Source organism: Erythrolamprus reginae, chromosome 11 (genome assembly GCF_031021105.1).
Source record: "Erythrolamprus reginae isolate rEryReg1 chromosome 11, rEryReg1.hap1, whole genome shotgun sequence".
In the NCBI taxonomy this organism is placed as follows: Eukaryota; Metazoa; Chordata; class Lepidosauria; order Squamata; family Dipsadidae; genus Erythrolamprus; species Erythrolamprus reginae.
This window is the reverse complement of record NC_091960.1, coordinates 6,416,126-6,434,764: the sequence shown is the minus strand read 5'-3', so window position 1 is coordinate 6,434,764 and position 18,639 is coordinate 6,416,126. Positions and strand designations below refer to the sequence as shown.

The 18,639-nt window shown below is 42.0% G+C and overlaps 1 protein-coding gene across 1 annotated transcript; it reads right to left on the bottom strand.

Annotated features, from left to right (window-relative positions):
• Positions 1-1,490: 1,490 nt before the first annotated feature.
• LOC139174327 (urokinase plasminogen activator surface receptor-like) lies at positions 1,491-17,899 on the bottom strand. Its single transcript, XM_070764624.1, has 8 exons — positions 17,818-17,899; positions 14,736-14,849; positions 12,601-12,636; positions 11,828-11,974; positions 7,957-8,094; positions 6,131-6,307; positions 5,080-5,211; positions 1,491-3,134 (listed from the first exon to the last, which is right to left on the bottom strand). Exons 1-8 carry the CDS (start codon positions 17,897-17,899, stop codon positions 2,947-2,949), a joined length of 1,014 nt encoding a protein of 337 aa, XP_070620725.1. The 3' UTR covers positions 1,491-2,946.
• Positions 17,900-18,639: the final 740 nt, after the last annotated feature.

Genomic DNA, 18,639 nt, shown 5'->3' with positions numbered 1-18,639 from the left:
GCAATAAAGGAGAATATTTGCAGCTGGGGTTGAAGCAAGGGGTCCTTGCTGCTCTTTGTGCTGAGTTGTCTCATACATTTTGTTCCCAAGGATAGTGCTTTTTCCTTCCCACATCTGCATTCCACAAAACAAGAACCTGGAATTTCTTTGGAACGAGAATCCCGTTCAGCTGTGGCATGCTGGTAGTGGCGCTTCTCAAAATAATGGAGATCAAAATTAAACCTCATTTCAATCCATTTCATTAACATTAATTCAGATGGGTGAATGGGTGAACAGTGCGGTCAGGCGGTAGGGAAAGCAAGTAGAATGCTTGGCTGCATAGCTAGAGGTATCACAAGCAGGAAGAGGGAGGTTGTGATCCCGCTGTATAGAACGCTGGTGAGACCCCATTTGGAATAATACTGTGTTCAGTTCTGGAGACCTCACCTACAAAACGATATGGATAAAATTGAACGGGTCTAAAGATGGGCTGCAAAAATGTTGGAAGGTCTTAAGCATAAAACTTGTCAGGAAAGACTTCATGAACTCAATCTGGAGAGTCTGGAGGACAGAAGGAAAAGGGGGGACATGATCGAAACATTTAAATACGTTAAAGGGTTAAATAAAGTTCAAGAGTGAAGTGTTCTTAATAGGAAAGTGAACACAAGAACAAGGGGACACAATCCGAGGTTAGTTGGGTGAAAGATCAGAAGCAACGTGAGAAAATATTATTTGACTGAAAGAGTAGTAGATGCTTGGAACAAACTTCCAGCAGATGTGGTTGGTAAATCCACAGTCACTGAATTTAAACATGCCTGGGATACAGTAAACATATATCCATCGTAAGACAAAATACAGAAAATATTATAAGGGCAGACCGGATGGACCATAAGGTCTTTTTCTGCTGTCAATCTTCTAAGTTTCTATCCTTTTGAAGACATGGAATTCAATTCAAAGTGTTGGTAATGACTTTTAAAGCCCTACATGGCATTGGGCCAGAATATATCCGGAACCGCCTTCTACCGCACGAATCCCAGCAGCCGATAAGGTCCCACAGAGTTGGCCTTCTCCGGGTCCCGTCGACCAAACAATGTCGTTTGGCGGGCCCCAGGGGAAGAGCCTTCTCTGTGGCGGCCCCGGCCCTCTGGAATCAACTCCCCCCAGAGATTAGAACGGCCCCCACCCTCCTTGTCTTTCGCAAATTACTCAAGACCCACCTTTGACGCCAGGCATGGGGGTGTTAGGATATTCCTTCCCCTAGGCCATTACAAGTTATGTATGGTATATTTGTGTGTATGTTTGGTTTTTTATAATAAGGGTTTTTAGTCGTTTTATTAAATTGGATTGTTACATGTTGTTTTTTATCATTGTTGTTAGCCGCCGCGAGTCTGCGGAGAGGGGCGGCATACAAATCCAATAAAAATAATAATAATAATAATAATAATAATAATAATAATAATAATAATAATAATGACTTTGACATATTTCTACACTGGAAAATCACCCAGGAAAAAAGGCAACCATCACCATAACCATTAGTCAGCCTCCACAACTTGGAGAACAAATTTCCCCGTGTGGTTCTGTATTGACTGGCTCATCTTTGCAATATTTTTGTTTATTATGTTTATACACACTGCCCCATCCTGCTATCCAAGTGACTCTGGGCAGCTTATGGTGATCCTTGGTTCTAATTCTCTTAGCAGAATGAAAGGAGTGAGATTCAACCAGTATCTGCGTAGCGAAATGCAAGGAGTGTGATTTAATTCCTTGCAATAAAGGTTGGCTAAAAGTGCATCCACTTGATGTGTGCAAAAAAATGTTTTGGAGCAGCCTCCCTTCGTTTGATGTCTTCGAAGCCTGCAGGAAACTCCACTGGACAATTCTGGATGAAGATGCAGAGTTATAAAGTCCACAGTCTTGAAGTCCACAGCAATCTCTTGTTCCTTGCATAGGGGACCATCATCGTCATTGTTGTGTTTGGGCCTGGGCCAGCCGTTGCTCTCTCAGATGGGAGAGACGCGGCACAAAGTGAATGCGAAAGCCTGGCTGACAGCCAGGAAGATGTGGCAGACAGCCAGGAAGACGAGGCCACTGGTACGCAGGATTCAGCAGACAGCCCAGGGGATTTGGCATGCAGTCCCTCAGACAGTCTTTCATCTCTGGGTTCTTCTGCAGATCAACATATTGATCTGCGTAGCCAAAGAGCTATGCAAAGAAGGGATCGGTTGAAGGAGTATTTGAAGTCATCATCATAGCACCTGGGCTGGGTGTGGTTCTTATACTGATGGCTGGGTCTGGTTCCCTTAATGAGGGCTAAAGGTATAAAAGGGAACAGAGGCACAAGGCAAACTGTGGCTGTTTATCTGTGTTATTTTGTGGTTCCTTCTCTGAAGTTTCTGTTCCGTGCCGTTGGAGTTTTCAACCCAGCTTTTTCAGACAAGTGGGAGGTGAAAACTCTGGGGACTTGCTGTTTGCTCCAAAGATTCAAAGGGACTCCTGAAACATCTTTGCTCATTCCAGGTTGTCTTTGTTTGTTTTTTCCTTTGTTTTTGTATGCGGCTGAAGTAAGCCTTGCACTATCATTGTTTTCGGACACTAAGAACTGTTTTGAGTAACCCTTTTTTGTTTATTTAATACAAGTTTGCTGATTAGCAGAGCACGTGTGTGTTTGATTTCTTTTCCTTGGACTGTTACGCATTGCCTGAGCCCAGTCAGGCAGAACAGTCATCATTTAAGGACCCCATAATCCCTTGCAGAGTGGAGTCTGGGTAACTGGATGGAGCTAGCAGAGAGTTTTAATGACCGGATGTCCATCCTGACACCAATGTGGAGTTTTGTCCAGCGGATATATTCTCAGTGTGGATCCACAGAGATAATAAATATCTGCTTCAACCTAGGATCAAACTCACGACCTTCTGTTCTCCAGCTTTCTTTGGCTTCCTTGAAATTTGGATACTGCTCTGATTTTTATCGGAGCAGCTGGAAAAACAGGAGTAGGAGGACCACGGCAGCATCTCCAGTTGGGGCCAAACTTCTATTGCAACGAGGGCTGGAGCAGCAGTTGATAGAAGAGTTTCGGTCCAGGCCCAGCAATTGTGGCTTCTCCCAGCAAAGCTTCTCCAAGCTACAGCCGCGCATCAATGTCTGGCTTTTCTCTAGAGAAAACAAACACAGCTGTTGACACCAAAGGTTTGAAAGGGCCTGCAAGTGGAAATCGCTAACAGTGAAGCTATTGTGAAAAGTGAGAAGTGGAGAGAAATGAAGAAGTGGAGAAGGTGGAGAGGAGACGGAGTGGGGGACAAAATGCAATGGGATTAGTGTAGGTGTGTCAAACTTGATTCCTTTGAAGGCTGCATCGGGGTTGGGTTTGACCTTGGAGAACCAGGCATGTGCATGGTAGGCATGGCCAGCTTGATGTCATTCGTGTTGGGGATACTTGTGGGGGACAAGTGCTAATGCAGGACTTTCCTGAGACCCTCGTTCACTCGCATTATAATCACCTTCCTTCCTTCCTATCTTCCTTTCCTCTTTCCTTCCTTCCCTCCACCCCTCCTTCCTTCCCTTCCTCTTTCCTCCCTTCCTTCCCTCTTTCCTTCCTTCCTCCCTTCCTTTCCTCTTTCCTTCCTTCTTTCCTTCCCTCCCTCCTTCCTTCCATCCCTCCCTCCCTCCCCCTCTCCCTCCTTCCTTCCTTTCTTCCTTCCCTCCCTCCTTCCTTCCTTCTTTCCTTCCCTCTCTCCTTCCTTCCCTCCCTCCTTCCTTCCTTCCATCCCTCCCTCCCTCCCCCTCCTTCCTTCCTTCCCTCCCTCCTTCCTTCCTTCTTTCCTTCCCTCCCTCCCTCCTTCCTTCCCTCCCTCCTTCCTTCCATCCCTCCCTCCCTCCCCCTCCTTCCTTCCTTTCTTTCCTCCCTCCTTCCTTCCTCCCTCCCTTCCTTCCTTTCCTCTTTTCTTCCTTCCTTCCCTCCCTCCCTCGTTCCCTCCCTCCCTCCTTCCTTCCTTTCCTCTTTCCTTCCTTCCTTCCTTCCTTCCTTCCTTCCCTCCCTCGTTCCCTCCCTCCTTCCTTCCTTTCCTCTTTCCTTCCTACCTTCCCTCCCTCATCCTTTTTTGGTTCAAAGAGCAGTAGTTGGTATCTACACATTATATCAATCATAGAGTAAAGAAGTTAATTTACTTATAACTGTTGTTGAAGAAAATCAGAAACCGGTTCTAATCTAAAGATTAATTCCTGATATCTTTGTTAAAAGATAGGATAGACAGATACAGATGCAGTTACAGAGCTATAGAGGGAGAGAGAGAGCACTGGTCTTTTGCATCCCATTTTTCCCTTTAGGAAAAAAAAATTTGTGGGTTCAACTCAGTGGTGGGTTGCTACCGGTTTGGACCAATTCATGCAAACCATTGGTGGAAATTTGGCCACGGTTGCCAAACCGGTAGTGAAGGTCAGCTTGCCACACCCCCAAACCTGTTCCCCAAATCACCACTGCTTGAAAGTGGCTGGCAAATAACCTTCCCCATATGGGCAAAGGCTTCTGCGCATACACAGAGGGTCAGTACCCGGATGTGACGCGTGCATTTCTGATGCGACATGAGCACTTCCAAACTGGTAGGGACGGTAAGAGGAACCCAACCCCTGGTGCATCTCCAATTTATTATTATTGTTGTTGTTGTTGTTGTTGTTGTTGTTGTTGTTGTTATTATTATTATTATTATTATTATTATTATTATTATTATTTATTAGATTTGTACGCCGCCCCTCTCCATAGACTCGGGGCTGCTCACAACAATAACAAAGACAATGTAAGAACAAATCTAATAATTTAAAAAACACTAAAAACCCCATTATTAAAAGCAAACATACACACAAACATACCATGTATAAACTGTATAGGCCCGGGGGAGATGCCTCAGTTCCCCCATGCCTGACGGCAGAGATGGGCCTTAAGAACTTTACGAAAGGCAAGGAGGGTGGGGGCAGTTCTAACCTCCGGGGGGAGCTGGTTCCAGAGGGTCAGGGCCGCCACAGAGAAGGCTCTTCCCCTGGGTCCCGCCAAACGACATTGTTTAGTCGACGCTACCCACCTCCATATAGGCTCGCACAACTCACCTGTGACATTCACACACCTGGTCTGCTCCCCAACACACTTGACGTGAGTCCAGTTTCCACGGGCGCATTCCCCTCGGCCTGAATCACAGCAACTGGCACATTCCAAGCCGTTCTCGGGCTTCTTCTTGACTCCTGGAGAGCAATCCACCCATCAGTTCCATCAGTCATGAGTAGCAGGGATCCCCAACCCCACGGTCTGCGGCGGGCCAAAAATCAGGCCACACAAACAAAACAAAGCCCTATCCACGGGTTGCAGGCAGCCCACAAAACCACGCCCCTTCCGGTCCACAGAAAAAATCCTCTCTCCGCGGCACCGATCCCAAAAGGTTGAGGGCCGCTGGTGTAGAGGCATTAGCATGATCTCAGAAAGAGGACTGAGTAAATCTTTATGCTCATTTAGACTGCCTGAATATCCTGATTTTCCCATATATTTTTTAGAAAAAAAGTTTGAGTATACAGTGTTCCCTCGATTTTCGCGGGGGATGTGTTCCGAGACCACCCGTGAAAGTCGAATTTCCGCGAAGTAGAGACACGGACTTAAATACACTATTTTTGGCCTTCCCTTAACACTTTAAACCCCTAAATTACCATTTCCCATTCCCTTAACAACCATTTACTCACCACTATTACTGGTACTCACCATTGAATAAGACCCTTAGTGATCCTGATATTTATAAACATAGTTATTTATTAAAAATAATAATTATTATTTTGTTATTTATTTACAAAAATTATTAGTTTGGCGATGATGTATGACATCATCGGGCAGGAAAAACCGTGGTATAGAAAAAAACTCGCGGTACGAATCTCTGGGGGAAGTTGGTTCCAGAAGACGGGGCCATCACAGAGAAGGCTCTTCCCTGGGGACCTGCCAGTTGGCATTTTTTGGCTGACAGTACCCAGAGAAGGCCGACTCTGTGTGACCTAACCAGTTGCTGGGATATCTGAGGCAGAAGATGATCCCATAAATAATCTGGTCCAATGCCATCTAGTTGCTTGACCCCAACTTATATCTCAGAGAACTTCCCCTGATGGATAACAAGAAAGCTACCTTGTTCTGAGAAATGGCTGCAGATACTTTTCAGGCCAGGCCGCCCATCATTACAGAGAGGAGTAGAACAGCAGCTGATCTCCAGTCTCCCCGAGAGTTCGGGCATCATATACTGACGGCGGCACAAGGTCTCCAGAGCACAGGTCCGATATGTCATTTTCCAGGCACCATTAACCACTAGGAACCAAAGAACATGATGGAACCCAATGCATCAGACAGTAGGCAAGAGACTTCTTCTCAACCAGACCCCCAAACATGACAAACCCTCTGTAGTTGAAGCGGTCATTCCTTTATTAGGAGCATCAGCAGCCCCGGCAAAAAAAGTTTCTATCTCATTGCAGGCTAAATAAATAAAGTTCAGGAGGGAAGTGTTTTTAATAGGAAAGTGAACACAAGAACAAGGTTAGTTGGGGGAAAGATCAGAAGCAACGTGAGAAAATATTATTTTACTGAAAGAGTAGTATATGCTTGGAACAAACTTCCAGAAGACGTGGTTGGTGGCGGTTCTTGTTAGTGCACCAACTCACCAGCACACTTTATTACTTAGTTATTTGCTTTGTCCATTCTGCACTAATATAAAAAGGTGTATTGATTTAAATTCAACAACAACTAATAGCAGTGTGTATAAATTAATTGTAAGGATTGTAAGATTACGTATCATCATCATCATCAGGTTTTATTTTTCCATATTTTTGAGATAAACTTTTTGGCTCAACCATTCATGCCACCTGTTCCACGTTTTGTAGTATCCTGAGTCATCTTTATCTTTAAGCTCCAGTGACATTTTATTCATTTCAGCTACTCCATATATTTTATTGATTCAATGTTGTCGGTATCTTATCTGTTTTCCAAAGTTGAGCGTAGTTTATTTAATTTATTTGACTTCCCGATCCCGGTCCCAAATGCCACCCAACCCCCTTGGGATTTATTCACATCTAGCTAGCACAAAACCTTACTTGCTAATCTGTGTCCACCTTTCAAATAGATGGGTAGAAAAGATCACAGACTATTTCATGTACAGTGATACCTCGTCTTACAAACACCTCATCATACAAACTTTTCGAGATACAAACCCGGGGTTTAAGATTTTTTTGCCTCGTCTTACAAACTATTTTCACCTTACAAACCCACCACTGCTGCTGGGATGCCCTGCCTCCAGACTTCTATTGCCAGCGAAGCACCCATTTTTGCGCTGCTGGGATTTCCCTGAGGCTCCCCTCCATGGGAAACCCCACCTCCGGACTTCCGTGTTTTTGTGATGCTGCAGGGGAATCCCAGCAGTGCAAAAACGGGTGCTTCGCAGGCAATGGAAGTCCGGAGGTGGGGTTTCCCAGCAACGGGAGCCTCAGGGAAATCGTAGCATCACAAAAACACAGAGGTCCGGAAGTGGGGTTTCGAGGACTTCGGTGTTTTTGCGATGCTGCGATTTCACTGATGCTCCCTTCGCTGGGAATCCCCACCTCCGGACTTCCGTTGCCAATGAAGTGCTCATTTTTGCGATGCTGGGATTCCCCTGCAGCATCGCAAAAACACAGAAATACGGAGGTGGGGTTTCCCATGGAGGGGAGCCTCAGGGGAATCCCAGCAGCGCAAAAACGGGCGCTTCGGCTGGCAAAAGGGGTGAATTTTGGGCTCGCACGCATTAATCGCTTTTCCATTGATTCCTATGGGAAACATTGTTTCGTCTTACAAACTTTTCACTTTAAGAACCTCGTCCCGGAACCAATTAAGTTTGTAAGACAAGCTATCACTGTATCTGCAACTCAGTAGCTCTTCAATCCCTTTAATATCATTCCCGAACGTATTCAAGAAACATCTCCGTTTACCAGTAAAATCCATGCACTGATTCATATCTCCCAAACACTTGACTCGAGTAGCGTTCCCTTCAGCGCAGTCCCCCGTGCCCCGATCAAAGCAACTGTAGCACTCCATGCCATTGGGTGATTCAGTAGAGCTGGATGGAGCTGGGATAATAGAAAAGAAGGATGACGCTGGTCACTGTTGTGGTTAGCTCTGGCCCAGCTCCTGCCCCAAGGACTGTAGATGTGGCGGAGACATCCACATGCTGAAGGCCTGGTTTGCCCCCGGTGGAATCTGCTGATGAAGGCTCCTCTGACCAAGAAGACATGAGTGACAGGGAGGAGGAGAGTGGGGCAGACAGCTCAGAAGGAGAGCAATTATCTAGCTCCTCCTTGGATTCAGAACAAGAGTTAATGATACAGCCACGCATGAGGAGAGCGATGCATAGGCAGCAGCAACTGAGAGATTATTATCAAAGAAAATGAGGCCACCTGTGGTTGGGTGGGGCTGTGGTCATTAGTGAGGCTGCTATAAAGAGCAGCCTGTGGGTTTGGCCATTGTGGAGGATTATCTTATCATTGTGTTTCGTGACTGCTTTACTGACTTGGACCTTTTGTGTGCTGATTTTTCCCTGCTTTGAAACTAAACCAGAGCAAAGTGTGTTGCACTTTGTGAAAGAAGAAGGACTGTGAATTGCCTCACAGCTGCAAGCTAAGTATCACAGGACTGATAAGGGACTTGTACAAATTACCAGTTTGTTTGGAGACAAGTGCTCTTTGCTATACCAAAAGAGGGCTTAGTTTAAGTGAATTTTCATTATAAAGAACATTTGTTTTGAATTTTCAAACGTGTGTGTGTCTGAAATTGTTTCTGTGCATTTTTGGGAGGAGTCTACCAGAGAGCTCGACAGAACAGTCACGGTTCTTTCTTTCTTTCTTTCTTTCTTTCTTTCTTTCTTTCTTTCTTTCTTTATTTATTTATTTATTTATTTATTTATTTATTTATTTATTTAGTCAGTGCAATACACAATGAGGGTTTTAGTGGGTAGATATCTATATACACATAGTAAAATACATGATGAAGGTTATAGAGGAGATACTCATAGTAAAATATATCTAAGAAATAATAGAAAAGAAGGTATAGGAATAGAACATATCAATGAAAGAATAAAAGAAGAGATATAGGAATGGAAGAAAGGTATAGGAGATATAGGAGAGCAATAGGACAGGGGACGGAAGGCACTCTAGTGCACTTGTACTCGCCCCTTACTGACCTCTTAGGAATCTGGAGAGGTCAACCATAGATAATCTAAGGGTAAAGTGTTGGGGGTTTGGGGATGACACTATGGAGTCCGGTAATGAGTTCCACGCTTCGACAACTCGGTTACTGAAGTCATAATTTTTACAGTCAAGTTTGGAGCGGTTAATATTAAGTTTAAATCTGTTGTGTGCTCTTGTGTTGTTGTGGTTGAAGCTGAAGTAGTCGCCGACAGGCAGGACGTTGCAGCATATGATCTTGTGGGCAATACTTAGATCTTGTTTAAGGCGTCTTAGTTCTAAACGTTCTAGGCCCAGGATTGAAAGTCTAGTTTCGTAGGGTATTCTATTTCGAGTGGAGGGGTGAAGGGCTCTTTTGGTGAAGTATCTTTGGACATTTATATATATATTTCTTTCATTATTGCACTTGTTTATATAACATGCCCACCCCACATTTTGGGGTGTTTACATCAGGAGTGAAATGCTACCAGTTCGATCTTGGTCACTAGAACTGGTAGTAACAAATGCTTCTGGTTCAAACTGGTAGTAAAAATAAATAAATAACCAAGCTGAAACAGAATGTTATAAAACTTGGCAGGAGGTTTACATCTGGTGGAACACAAAAAAAAAGATTTATAAAGATCGAAACATTTAAATATGTCAAAGGGTTAAATAGGGTTCAGGAGGGAAGTGTTTTTAATAGGAAAGTGAACACAAGAACAAGGGGACACAATCTGAAGTTAGTTGGGGGAAAGATCAAGAGCAACATGAGAAAATATTATTTTACTAAAAGAGTAGTAGATCCTTGGAACAAACTTCCAGCAGACGTGGTCGGTAAATCCACAGTAACCGAATTTAAACATGCCTGGGATAAACATATATCCATTGTAAGATAAAATACAGGAAATAGTATAAGGGCAGACTAGATGGACCATGAGGTCTTTTTCTGCGGTCAGTCTTCTATGTTTCTAAGATATCAACAGAAAGTATTGAATAGTTAAATTTACTAGACTGAATATATTACATAGTTATATTTCATAGATAGGTTTATTTTATTTCACATTGATTTTAATTATTTCAATTATAATTATATAACTGGAAAGTATTGAAAAGTTAAGAATTTTATATTAGCATATATTATATAGAGATATTTTATTGATAAGTTGACTTTTCTGTAGTGATCTAAACTAGAATTAGGGTTTTTTTTCTGTATTAAGAAGACTTCTATACTGAGCGGAGCAATTGTAGCTCCTTTTTGTGTTAAATGTTGTATGTCTTGTTCTGTCTTATATTTTAAAAATTAATAAAAATATTTTTTTTAAAAAAAGTAAAAATAATTTTAAAAAATAAAAAAAGGTTCTGGCTATCAGCTGTTTGACAACCAGCTGAGAGGCGGAAGTTTTTTATGCATAAACCACGTGTGGTAGTAAAATTTTGATAGCCCTTCACTATGTGTGAGTCAGTTGTGTGGCTTTTGTGTTTTTTGTGTCTGAAGTGTGAAAGTTGGGGTTTTTTTGCTCACCTGGTCGGAGAGTGGACTAATACTTAAGTCAACCCAAGTCCCATAATCATAGAATGTTTAAAGTTGGAAGAGACAATGAATTGGTGCCCTAGTCCAGGGATAGGCGAAGTTGGCTCTTCTATGACATGTGGACTTCAATTCCCAGAATTCCTGAGCTAGCATGATTGTCTTGGGAATTCTGGGAGTTGAAGTCCACAAGTCATAGAAGAGCCGACTTTGCCTACCCCTGCCCTAGTCCAACACCTTAAAGCAGCAGTCCCCAAACTACAGCCCGTGGGCCACATGCAGCCCACTGAGGCCATTTATCGGGCTCGCCGGTGAGTGACAAGAGCACAGGGAAAAGAGAGAGAGAAAGAAAGAAAAGGGAAAGAGAGGGAGGGAAGGAGAAGTGGAGAGAAATGAAGGAGGGAAGGAAGGAAAAAGAAATGGAGGGAACAAGGAAGAAAGGAAGAAAGAAAGGAAGAATGAAATGAATGGAGGGACGGAGGAAGGAAGGACTGTTTTGGGGAGGTGTTTTTTTTTTCTTTCTCTCAACATACATTCAAACAACACAGTGTACCATCTAATTTTCCACTAATAAAATGCGGTATTTTGTTAGTAACTAATATCAATCATCAAAAAAGTTTCAAAAGATTTTTTTCTAATTTTGTTATCTAGTTACATTCATTTTCTTTTAATTAAATTCCCTCCTTAATGTTCCTTCAAAAAGTGCAACACCAATTATATTTCTAACTTATTAACCATTATGCCAAAGTGCTTCCTTCTTTCTTTATACATTTTTCATAAGCCAAGAAAACCTCGTATAGCCAATAAGATGTTAACAAAAGAAAATTAAAAACAAAACATAAACATATATGAATTTCAGACCTTCTCCCCCCTCCGAATAGTACATTCCCATTTTGTGTTTTACTTTAAAACAAGGTATGTGCAGTGTGCATAGGGATTTGTTCATAGCTTTTTTTATTGTCCGGCCCTCCAACAGTCCGAGGGACAGTGAACTGGCCCCCTGTGTAAAAAGTTTGGGGACCCTTGCCTTAAAGGTTACATCACATTGGTTCTTATTGTTTCTTACACTTCTCACTTGCTCAACAGGTTGATGTTCTAACTCCTTGTACTTACCCCCCGTGAACCGGATGTTGCAGAGGTTAGAGTCACAGTAATAGGTGTTGTGAACTTCATGGTCATCTTCTGAATAGACATTAGCTGTGCGATTGGATACTCCTTCCCCCGAACAGCCTTTCATCACATACTCAGCAATTTCTAAATCTGGGGTTTAGAAATACGTGGAATTAAGCAGGCCAAGAGAATCAGTTGAATTTGTGCTGAAGCCGTTGCATTGTGGCTTAGAATTATGTGAATTGGGCCATTATAATTTGATTAACAAAGCATAACCCTAAAACTCTAAGCCGAACATGATGGTTACGGTCAGTCAGAGATAGCAGATGAGCTAAAATAAATAAATAAATAAATGAATGAATGAATGAATGAATGAATGAATAAATAAATAAATAAATAAATAAAGTAGAAAATAATTAAATAGCATGTTTTTACCCATAAACTAATCATAAACTAATTTCTGTAAACTAAAAGAGTCCAAGCACCTATTTGAAAACTTATCTTCGTCAGTAAACCACTCCCACCCAGTCACATGACCTTTAAGCTACCGCCCGGTCATATGATTGTCAAGCCACTCCTACCCAGTCACATGACTGAGCCACACCCACAAAATAAGCCACGCCCACAGTGTGGCAGTAAACATTTTGGCAGCCCATCATTGAGCATATCCCGTTACACGACACTAGGGATTCGAACTGCTGAACTGCCAACCTTCTGATCGACAAACTCGGCATCTTAGCCACTGAGTCGCTGAGTCCCACCGTCATCCAACTTACCTGGAAGCAAAAATACTCCTGTATAGTTGTTTGAATCTGGAAAAAGAATGGGAGCCATGAGTAAAGAATGCAGGTGTTCATCACATTCAAAATTCAGATATTGTAAATGTTTCCAAATTGGCCATGTTGAGCGAGAAATTCTAGCAATCAACATATGGGAAGGATACCAGATTGGGGAAACTGTATTTTTCCAGGTATTCTTGGCTCCAGCATCTCTCAGACCCAATCAATCAATCAATCAATCAATCAATCAATCATTGCTGCTAGAAGGGTCCATTAAATAATTTGCTTTCAAAAGGCCAACCATGTCCAAAAGTAATCACTGCTGACAAGAAAGGCTGCCCTCTCCTTCATCTCTTCTGGAGAAATGGACTAGAGTTTTACCAATTTCCACGGGTTGGCTAAAAAAGGAATATACAAATATCAGTTCCAGGAGAATCTGCACCACAGAAAGAAGCATTGAGAAGAAACCAGGATGAGGATGAGGACTTCGGAAGGACAAAATAATGGACTGAAGGTGTCTCTATGAAAAGCAGAGTTGATGGCTGCGGTGGAAGGAAGAGCCAGTGATTAGATTGGTTCTTCAAAACCTCTACGGACAAGGAAAGGACTTAAGATCACCCACAAGAGTTCCAGACAGCTACTCCTTGAAAGGTGACAGCAAGACAGAAATCTCTGGCAGGTTTAGAACTCTGAGAGACACGGGGATAGTCATCTTGGTCAAACTGCTGTCAACACTTTTGAAATGACACTAAGTTTGAATACGTTGTTCTCTAATTATTTTTTAATTGCTTGTTAATTGCTAACAAATTTTAGGTCATCCTCCTCTCTGTGCGAAAGAACTGAGACATTAGGCTGTATTGCAAGCAGACCAAAACGGTCCATTTTGAACAGAAAAGTGAATATAATTGAAGTAAATTGAAGTAATTGAAGATTACTTGCGGTACCGCCTCCTTCCGCATGAATCCCAGCATCCAGTTAGGTCCCACAGAGTTGGCCTTCTCCAGATCCTGTCAACTAGACAATGTCGTTTGGCAGGGCCTAGAGGAAGAGCCTTCTCTGTGAGGGCCCCAGCCTTCTGGAATCAGCTCCCCCTAGAGATTCCCACTGCCCCCACCCTCCTCGCCTTCCACAAGAATCTGAAAACATATTTATGCCGCCAAACTTGGGGTCACTAGACCCTAGTTTCTGGCCAATGGGTATGTGGTATGTCTGTGGTCTCAATCTGAATGAATAATTTTAATGTTTTTAGCTTTTCTTAGAATGATTTTAGATTAGTTATTTATATTAATTATAATAATGAAGAATGTTCTTTCTGCGGCAACTCAGGAAGCTCAAACTGCCCAAGGAGCTGCTGATACAGTTCTACAGAGAAATCAAGTCTGTTATCTGCACCTCTATAACTGTCTGGCTTGGTTCTGCAACCCAACAAGACCGACACAGACTTCAGAGGAGAATCAGAACTGCAGAAAAAACAATTTCTGCCAATCTGCCTTTCATTGAGGACCTGTATACTGCCCGAGTCAAAAAGAGGGCGGTGAAAATATTTACTGACCCCTCGCATCCTGGACACAAACTGTTTCAACTCCAACCCTCAAAACATCGCTACAGAGCACTGCACACCAAGACAACTAGATACAAGAGCAGTTTTTTCCCAAGTGCCATCACTCTACTAAACAAATAATTCCCTCAACACTGTCAAACTATTTACTAAGTCTGCACTTCTATTTCTACTGGTTTTTTCTCATCATTCCTATCACCCATTTCCTCCCACTTAGGACTGTATGACTGTAACTTTTTCTTGTATGCTACGATTTTTATTAATATTGATTGTTTCTTCATTGCATATTTGACCCCTATGACAATCATTAAGTCTTGCAGCTCATGATTCTTGACAAATCTCTATTATGTACACTGAGAGCATATGCACCAAGACAAATTCCTTGTGTGTCCAATCACACTTGGCCAATAAAGAATTCTATTCTATTCTGATTGAATTTCAGATGTTTTGTTGTATATTTTTCTTTGGTGTGTTGTGAGCTGCCCCAAGTCCATGGAGAGGGGTGGCATACAAGTCCAATAAATAAATAATTAAGTCCCATACTAAGTATATAAAATTGGGGGAGTCTCCTTACAGAAAAGTTTGATTGTTGATGAGAAGCAGGACCGATCCCTTGGCGTACACAATTGCTCTGATTGGACACATTCATGGAACATCCCCACACACTGGTAGCAGCGCAGGCCGTTCACTACAGAGAGAGAAAACAATAGATAAACGTCAATAATGGTTGGGAAGGAGTCCGCCAACCTGGAAGGAAGGGGTCAAGCGAGGACCTAGCTTGGAATCACAAGCCACAGAACCTTGACTTTCCCCAAGACACTTAAACTCTTATCTGGTCATTTCCAGGAAAAGAGAAGGAGGCTGGTAAGATTCTTCTCCGGGTCCCGTCAACTAAACAATGTCATTTAGCGGGGCCCAGGGGAAGAGCCTTCTCTGTGGCGGCCCCAGCCCTCTGGAACCAACTCCCCCCGGAGATTAGAATTGCCCCCACCCTCCTCGCCGTTTGTAAGCTCCTTAAAACCCACCTCTGCCATCAGGCATGGGGGAACTGAGATATTCTTTCCCCCTAGGCCTTTACAATTTATGCATGGTATGTTTGTTTGTATATATGTTTGGTTTTACAATAAGGGTTTAGTATGTTTAGTTGTTTTAGTATTGGATTTACATGCTGTTTTTATTACTGTTGTTAGCCGCCCTGAGTCTATGGAGAGGGGCAGCATACAAATCCAATAAATTAATAAAATAAATAACGTAACTGGTAGATGATAAAGTTTTGTTATTCACAAGTGGCTCTACTTTTTTGCACCTGAGAATAACATTTTGAAAGCTTTCTGTGAAGTGTTTTGGCTGCTGCCTAAACCACCAGGCTCTTTTCCAGGTAAACATGAATTTTATTTATTTGTTTGTTTGTTTTGTCCAATACACAATAATACACAATGAAGGTTACAGAGGATATATACGAGTAGAATGTATCAAAGAGAGTATAGAAGAGAAATATAGGAGTAAAATATAACTAGAGAGAATAGCAGAAAATATAAGAGATAAAAGAGATATAAGAAGTAGGAGAGATATAATGGATAGAAGAGATAGAAGATAAGATATAGGAGATATAGGAGAGATTATAGGACAGGGGACGGTAGGCACTCTGGTGCACTTATGTACGCCCCTTACTGACCTCTTAGGAACCTGGTGAGGTCAACCGTAGATAGCCTAAAGGGTAAAGTGTTGGGGGTTAGGGGATGATACTACGGAGTCCGGTAGTGAGTTCCACGTTTCGACAACTCGACTGCTAAAGTCATATTTTTTAAAGTCATGTTTGGCGCAGTTAATATTAAGCTTGAATCTGTTGTGTGCTCTTGTGTTGTTGCGATTGAAGCTGAAGTAATCATTGACAGGCAGGGCGTTACAGCATATAATCTTGTGGGCAATACTTAGACCGTGTTTGAGGCGTTGTAGCTCTAAGGTTTCAAGATCCAGGATTGTAAGTCTTGATTCGTAGGGTATTCTGTTTCGAGTGGAGGAGTTAAGGGCTCTTCTGGTGAAGTATTTTTGGACATTTTCAATGTCCGAGATGCGGTATGGGTTCCAAACAGATGAGCTATATTCGAGGATGGGTCATCTTGTACACGTGGATTTTTTTCTTAGTTTGAGTTGTTTATGTCCCAAAAGCCATTTCCATTTAACCTGTCACCTACATTATATGATTGAGAATTTCCCATTACCTGTTTTCTTATTTTAATTGCATTTCATAATTGTTTGTTGTGACCTTCCAGCTAAATTAGAATGAACACCTCTCAAATCAACCATCCACTCACTTCGGTTAATTTATATCTCATTCATTTCAAGGGGAGATAATTAGGACTAGTTGGCTATGCTGACACAGCAGGCTTACGCTGATTGCTAAATTAAATGGGGGGGGGAGTTTATTGTTGTTGTTCTTGTTGTTTGTTTTTGGAATTGCACAGTGAAGAGATTGAAAGACACTTACTTACTTAGTAAGTAGTTGGTTTGTGCAATACCGTAAACTACGAGGATTTTCTGGAAAGTAAGTTTACAAGGTACATAGCTCTTGCAAGGAATTTTCGCGGGGGAAGTTGGTATTACTATCATGTAGCGGGAAGCCAGCAGAAGCGAATGAGTAATGACTGGTCAGTAGATCATAGACTGGTGCTGTGGGGAAGGTTAGAGATGACCGTCCTCATTACGTTTCCCTCCAAGGGTGAAGTGTGTGTTGTAATATGCTCCCTGAATGCTAATAATAATAATAATAATAATAATAATAATAATAATTATTATTATTATTATTATTATTATTATTCTGGAGACCTCACCTACAAAAAGATATTGACAAAATTGAACGGGTCCAAAGACGGGCTACAAAAATGGTGGAAGGTCTTAAGCATAAAACGTATCAGGAAAGACTTCATGAACTCAATCTGTATAGTCTGGAGGACAGAAGGAAAAGGGGGGACATGATCGAAACATTTAAATATGTTAAAGGGTTAAATAAGGTTCAGGAGGGAAGTGTTTTTAATAGGAAATGAACACAAGAACAAGAGGGCACAATCTGAGGTTAGTCAGTGGAAAGATCAGAAGCAACGTGAGAAAATATTATTTTACTGAAAGAGGAGTAGATCCTTGGAACAAACTTCCAGCAGACGTGGTTGGTAAATCCACAGGAACTGAATTTAAACATGCCTGGGATAAACATAGATCCATCCTAAGATAAAATGCAGGAAATAGTATAAGGGCAGACTAGAGGGCCCAGGAGGTCTTTTTCTGCTGTCAATCTTCTATGTTTCTATTTACTCCTTGGTTTATTAATTTTTCCCTTCTGTCGGTGTAAAGAACATAGCAGTAATGGATGCTTGGAACAAACTTCCAGCAGATGTGTTGGTAAATGCACAAGAACTGAATTTAAACATGCCTGGGATAAACATAGATCCATCCTAAGATAAAATACAAGGGCAGACTAGATAGACCATGAGATCTTTATCTGCCGTCAATGTTTCTAAAATCAGGAGAAAGCCAAAGTTTTTTTCCTGTTTCTGTCTAGTCTAAATCTTGAAGGACATCAACAGAAGCTCTTTCCTGAAGTCCATGGTTCTCACTCATCCCGCTGAGTATCTCACCCATCCCGACAAGTTTATTCTTACCTGCATCCAATAGACAGAAGACAAATGTGACAGTCAACAGCTGGCTCTTGATCTGTTGGCAGTATTCTTCCCACCCTGCCATCTTCCTCCTATGTTGGACACCTTGTAGTAAGAGTTGGTGGAATAAGCAACACGGCGAGGTTTGATTTGCAAACTTGTTCAGCAGGCAAGAGGCAAATGAGGCAATCTACTATCCACAGAGGCCGTGCTTGGCTGGGGAAAAAAACGGATGGAAAAAAAAGTTTTCTCTGTTCTTCTTGAGAAGTTGGACAGCAATTCCCTGGTGTTTAATTGGCCAATAGTAGCAGGATTAAGCAACTGACAGCATACGTGCAATTGTGTTGGTGGTGGCGATTTATGGCTTATGGTTTATTTCGGATATGTTTTGGTTTTTGCAACACAGAGTTCAGATTCTGGAAATACGCTCGGGGCAATTTTCCTTCTCCCTCTGGAATAACCATCAATCACCTGTAGAGAAGAAAAGAATTTTCATTAGGAAGGAAGGCAAATACAGTGGTACCTCTACTTAAGAACGCCTCTACATAATAATAATAATAATAATAATAATAATAATAATAATAATAATAATAATAATTAGAAGAAGAAGAAGAAGAAGAAGAAGAAGAAGAAGAAGAAGAAGAAGAAGAAGAAGAAGAACGATAATTTATTAGACTTGTATGCCGCCCCTCTCCAAAGAACTTTTCTAGATAAGAACCGGGTGTTCAAGATTTTTTTGCCTTTTCTTAAGAACCATTTTCTACTTAAGAACCTGGGCCCATCAGCTGTTATTGTTTAGCTGACGGGACCTGAAGAAGACCAACT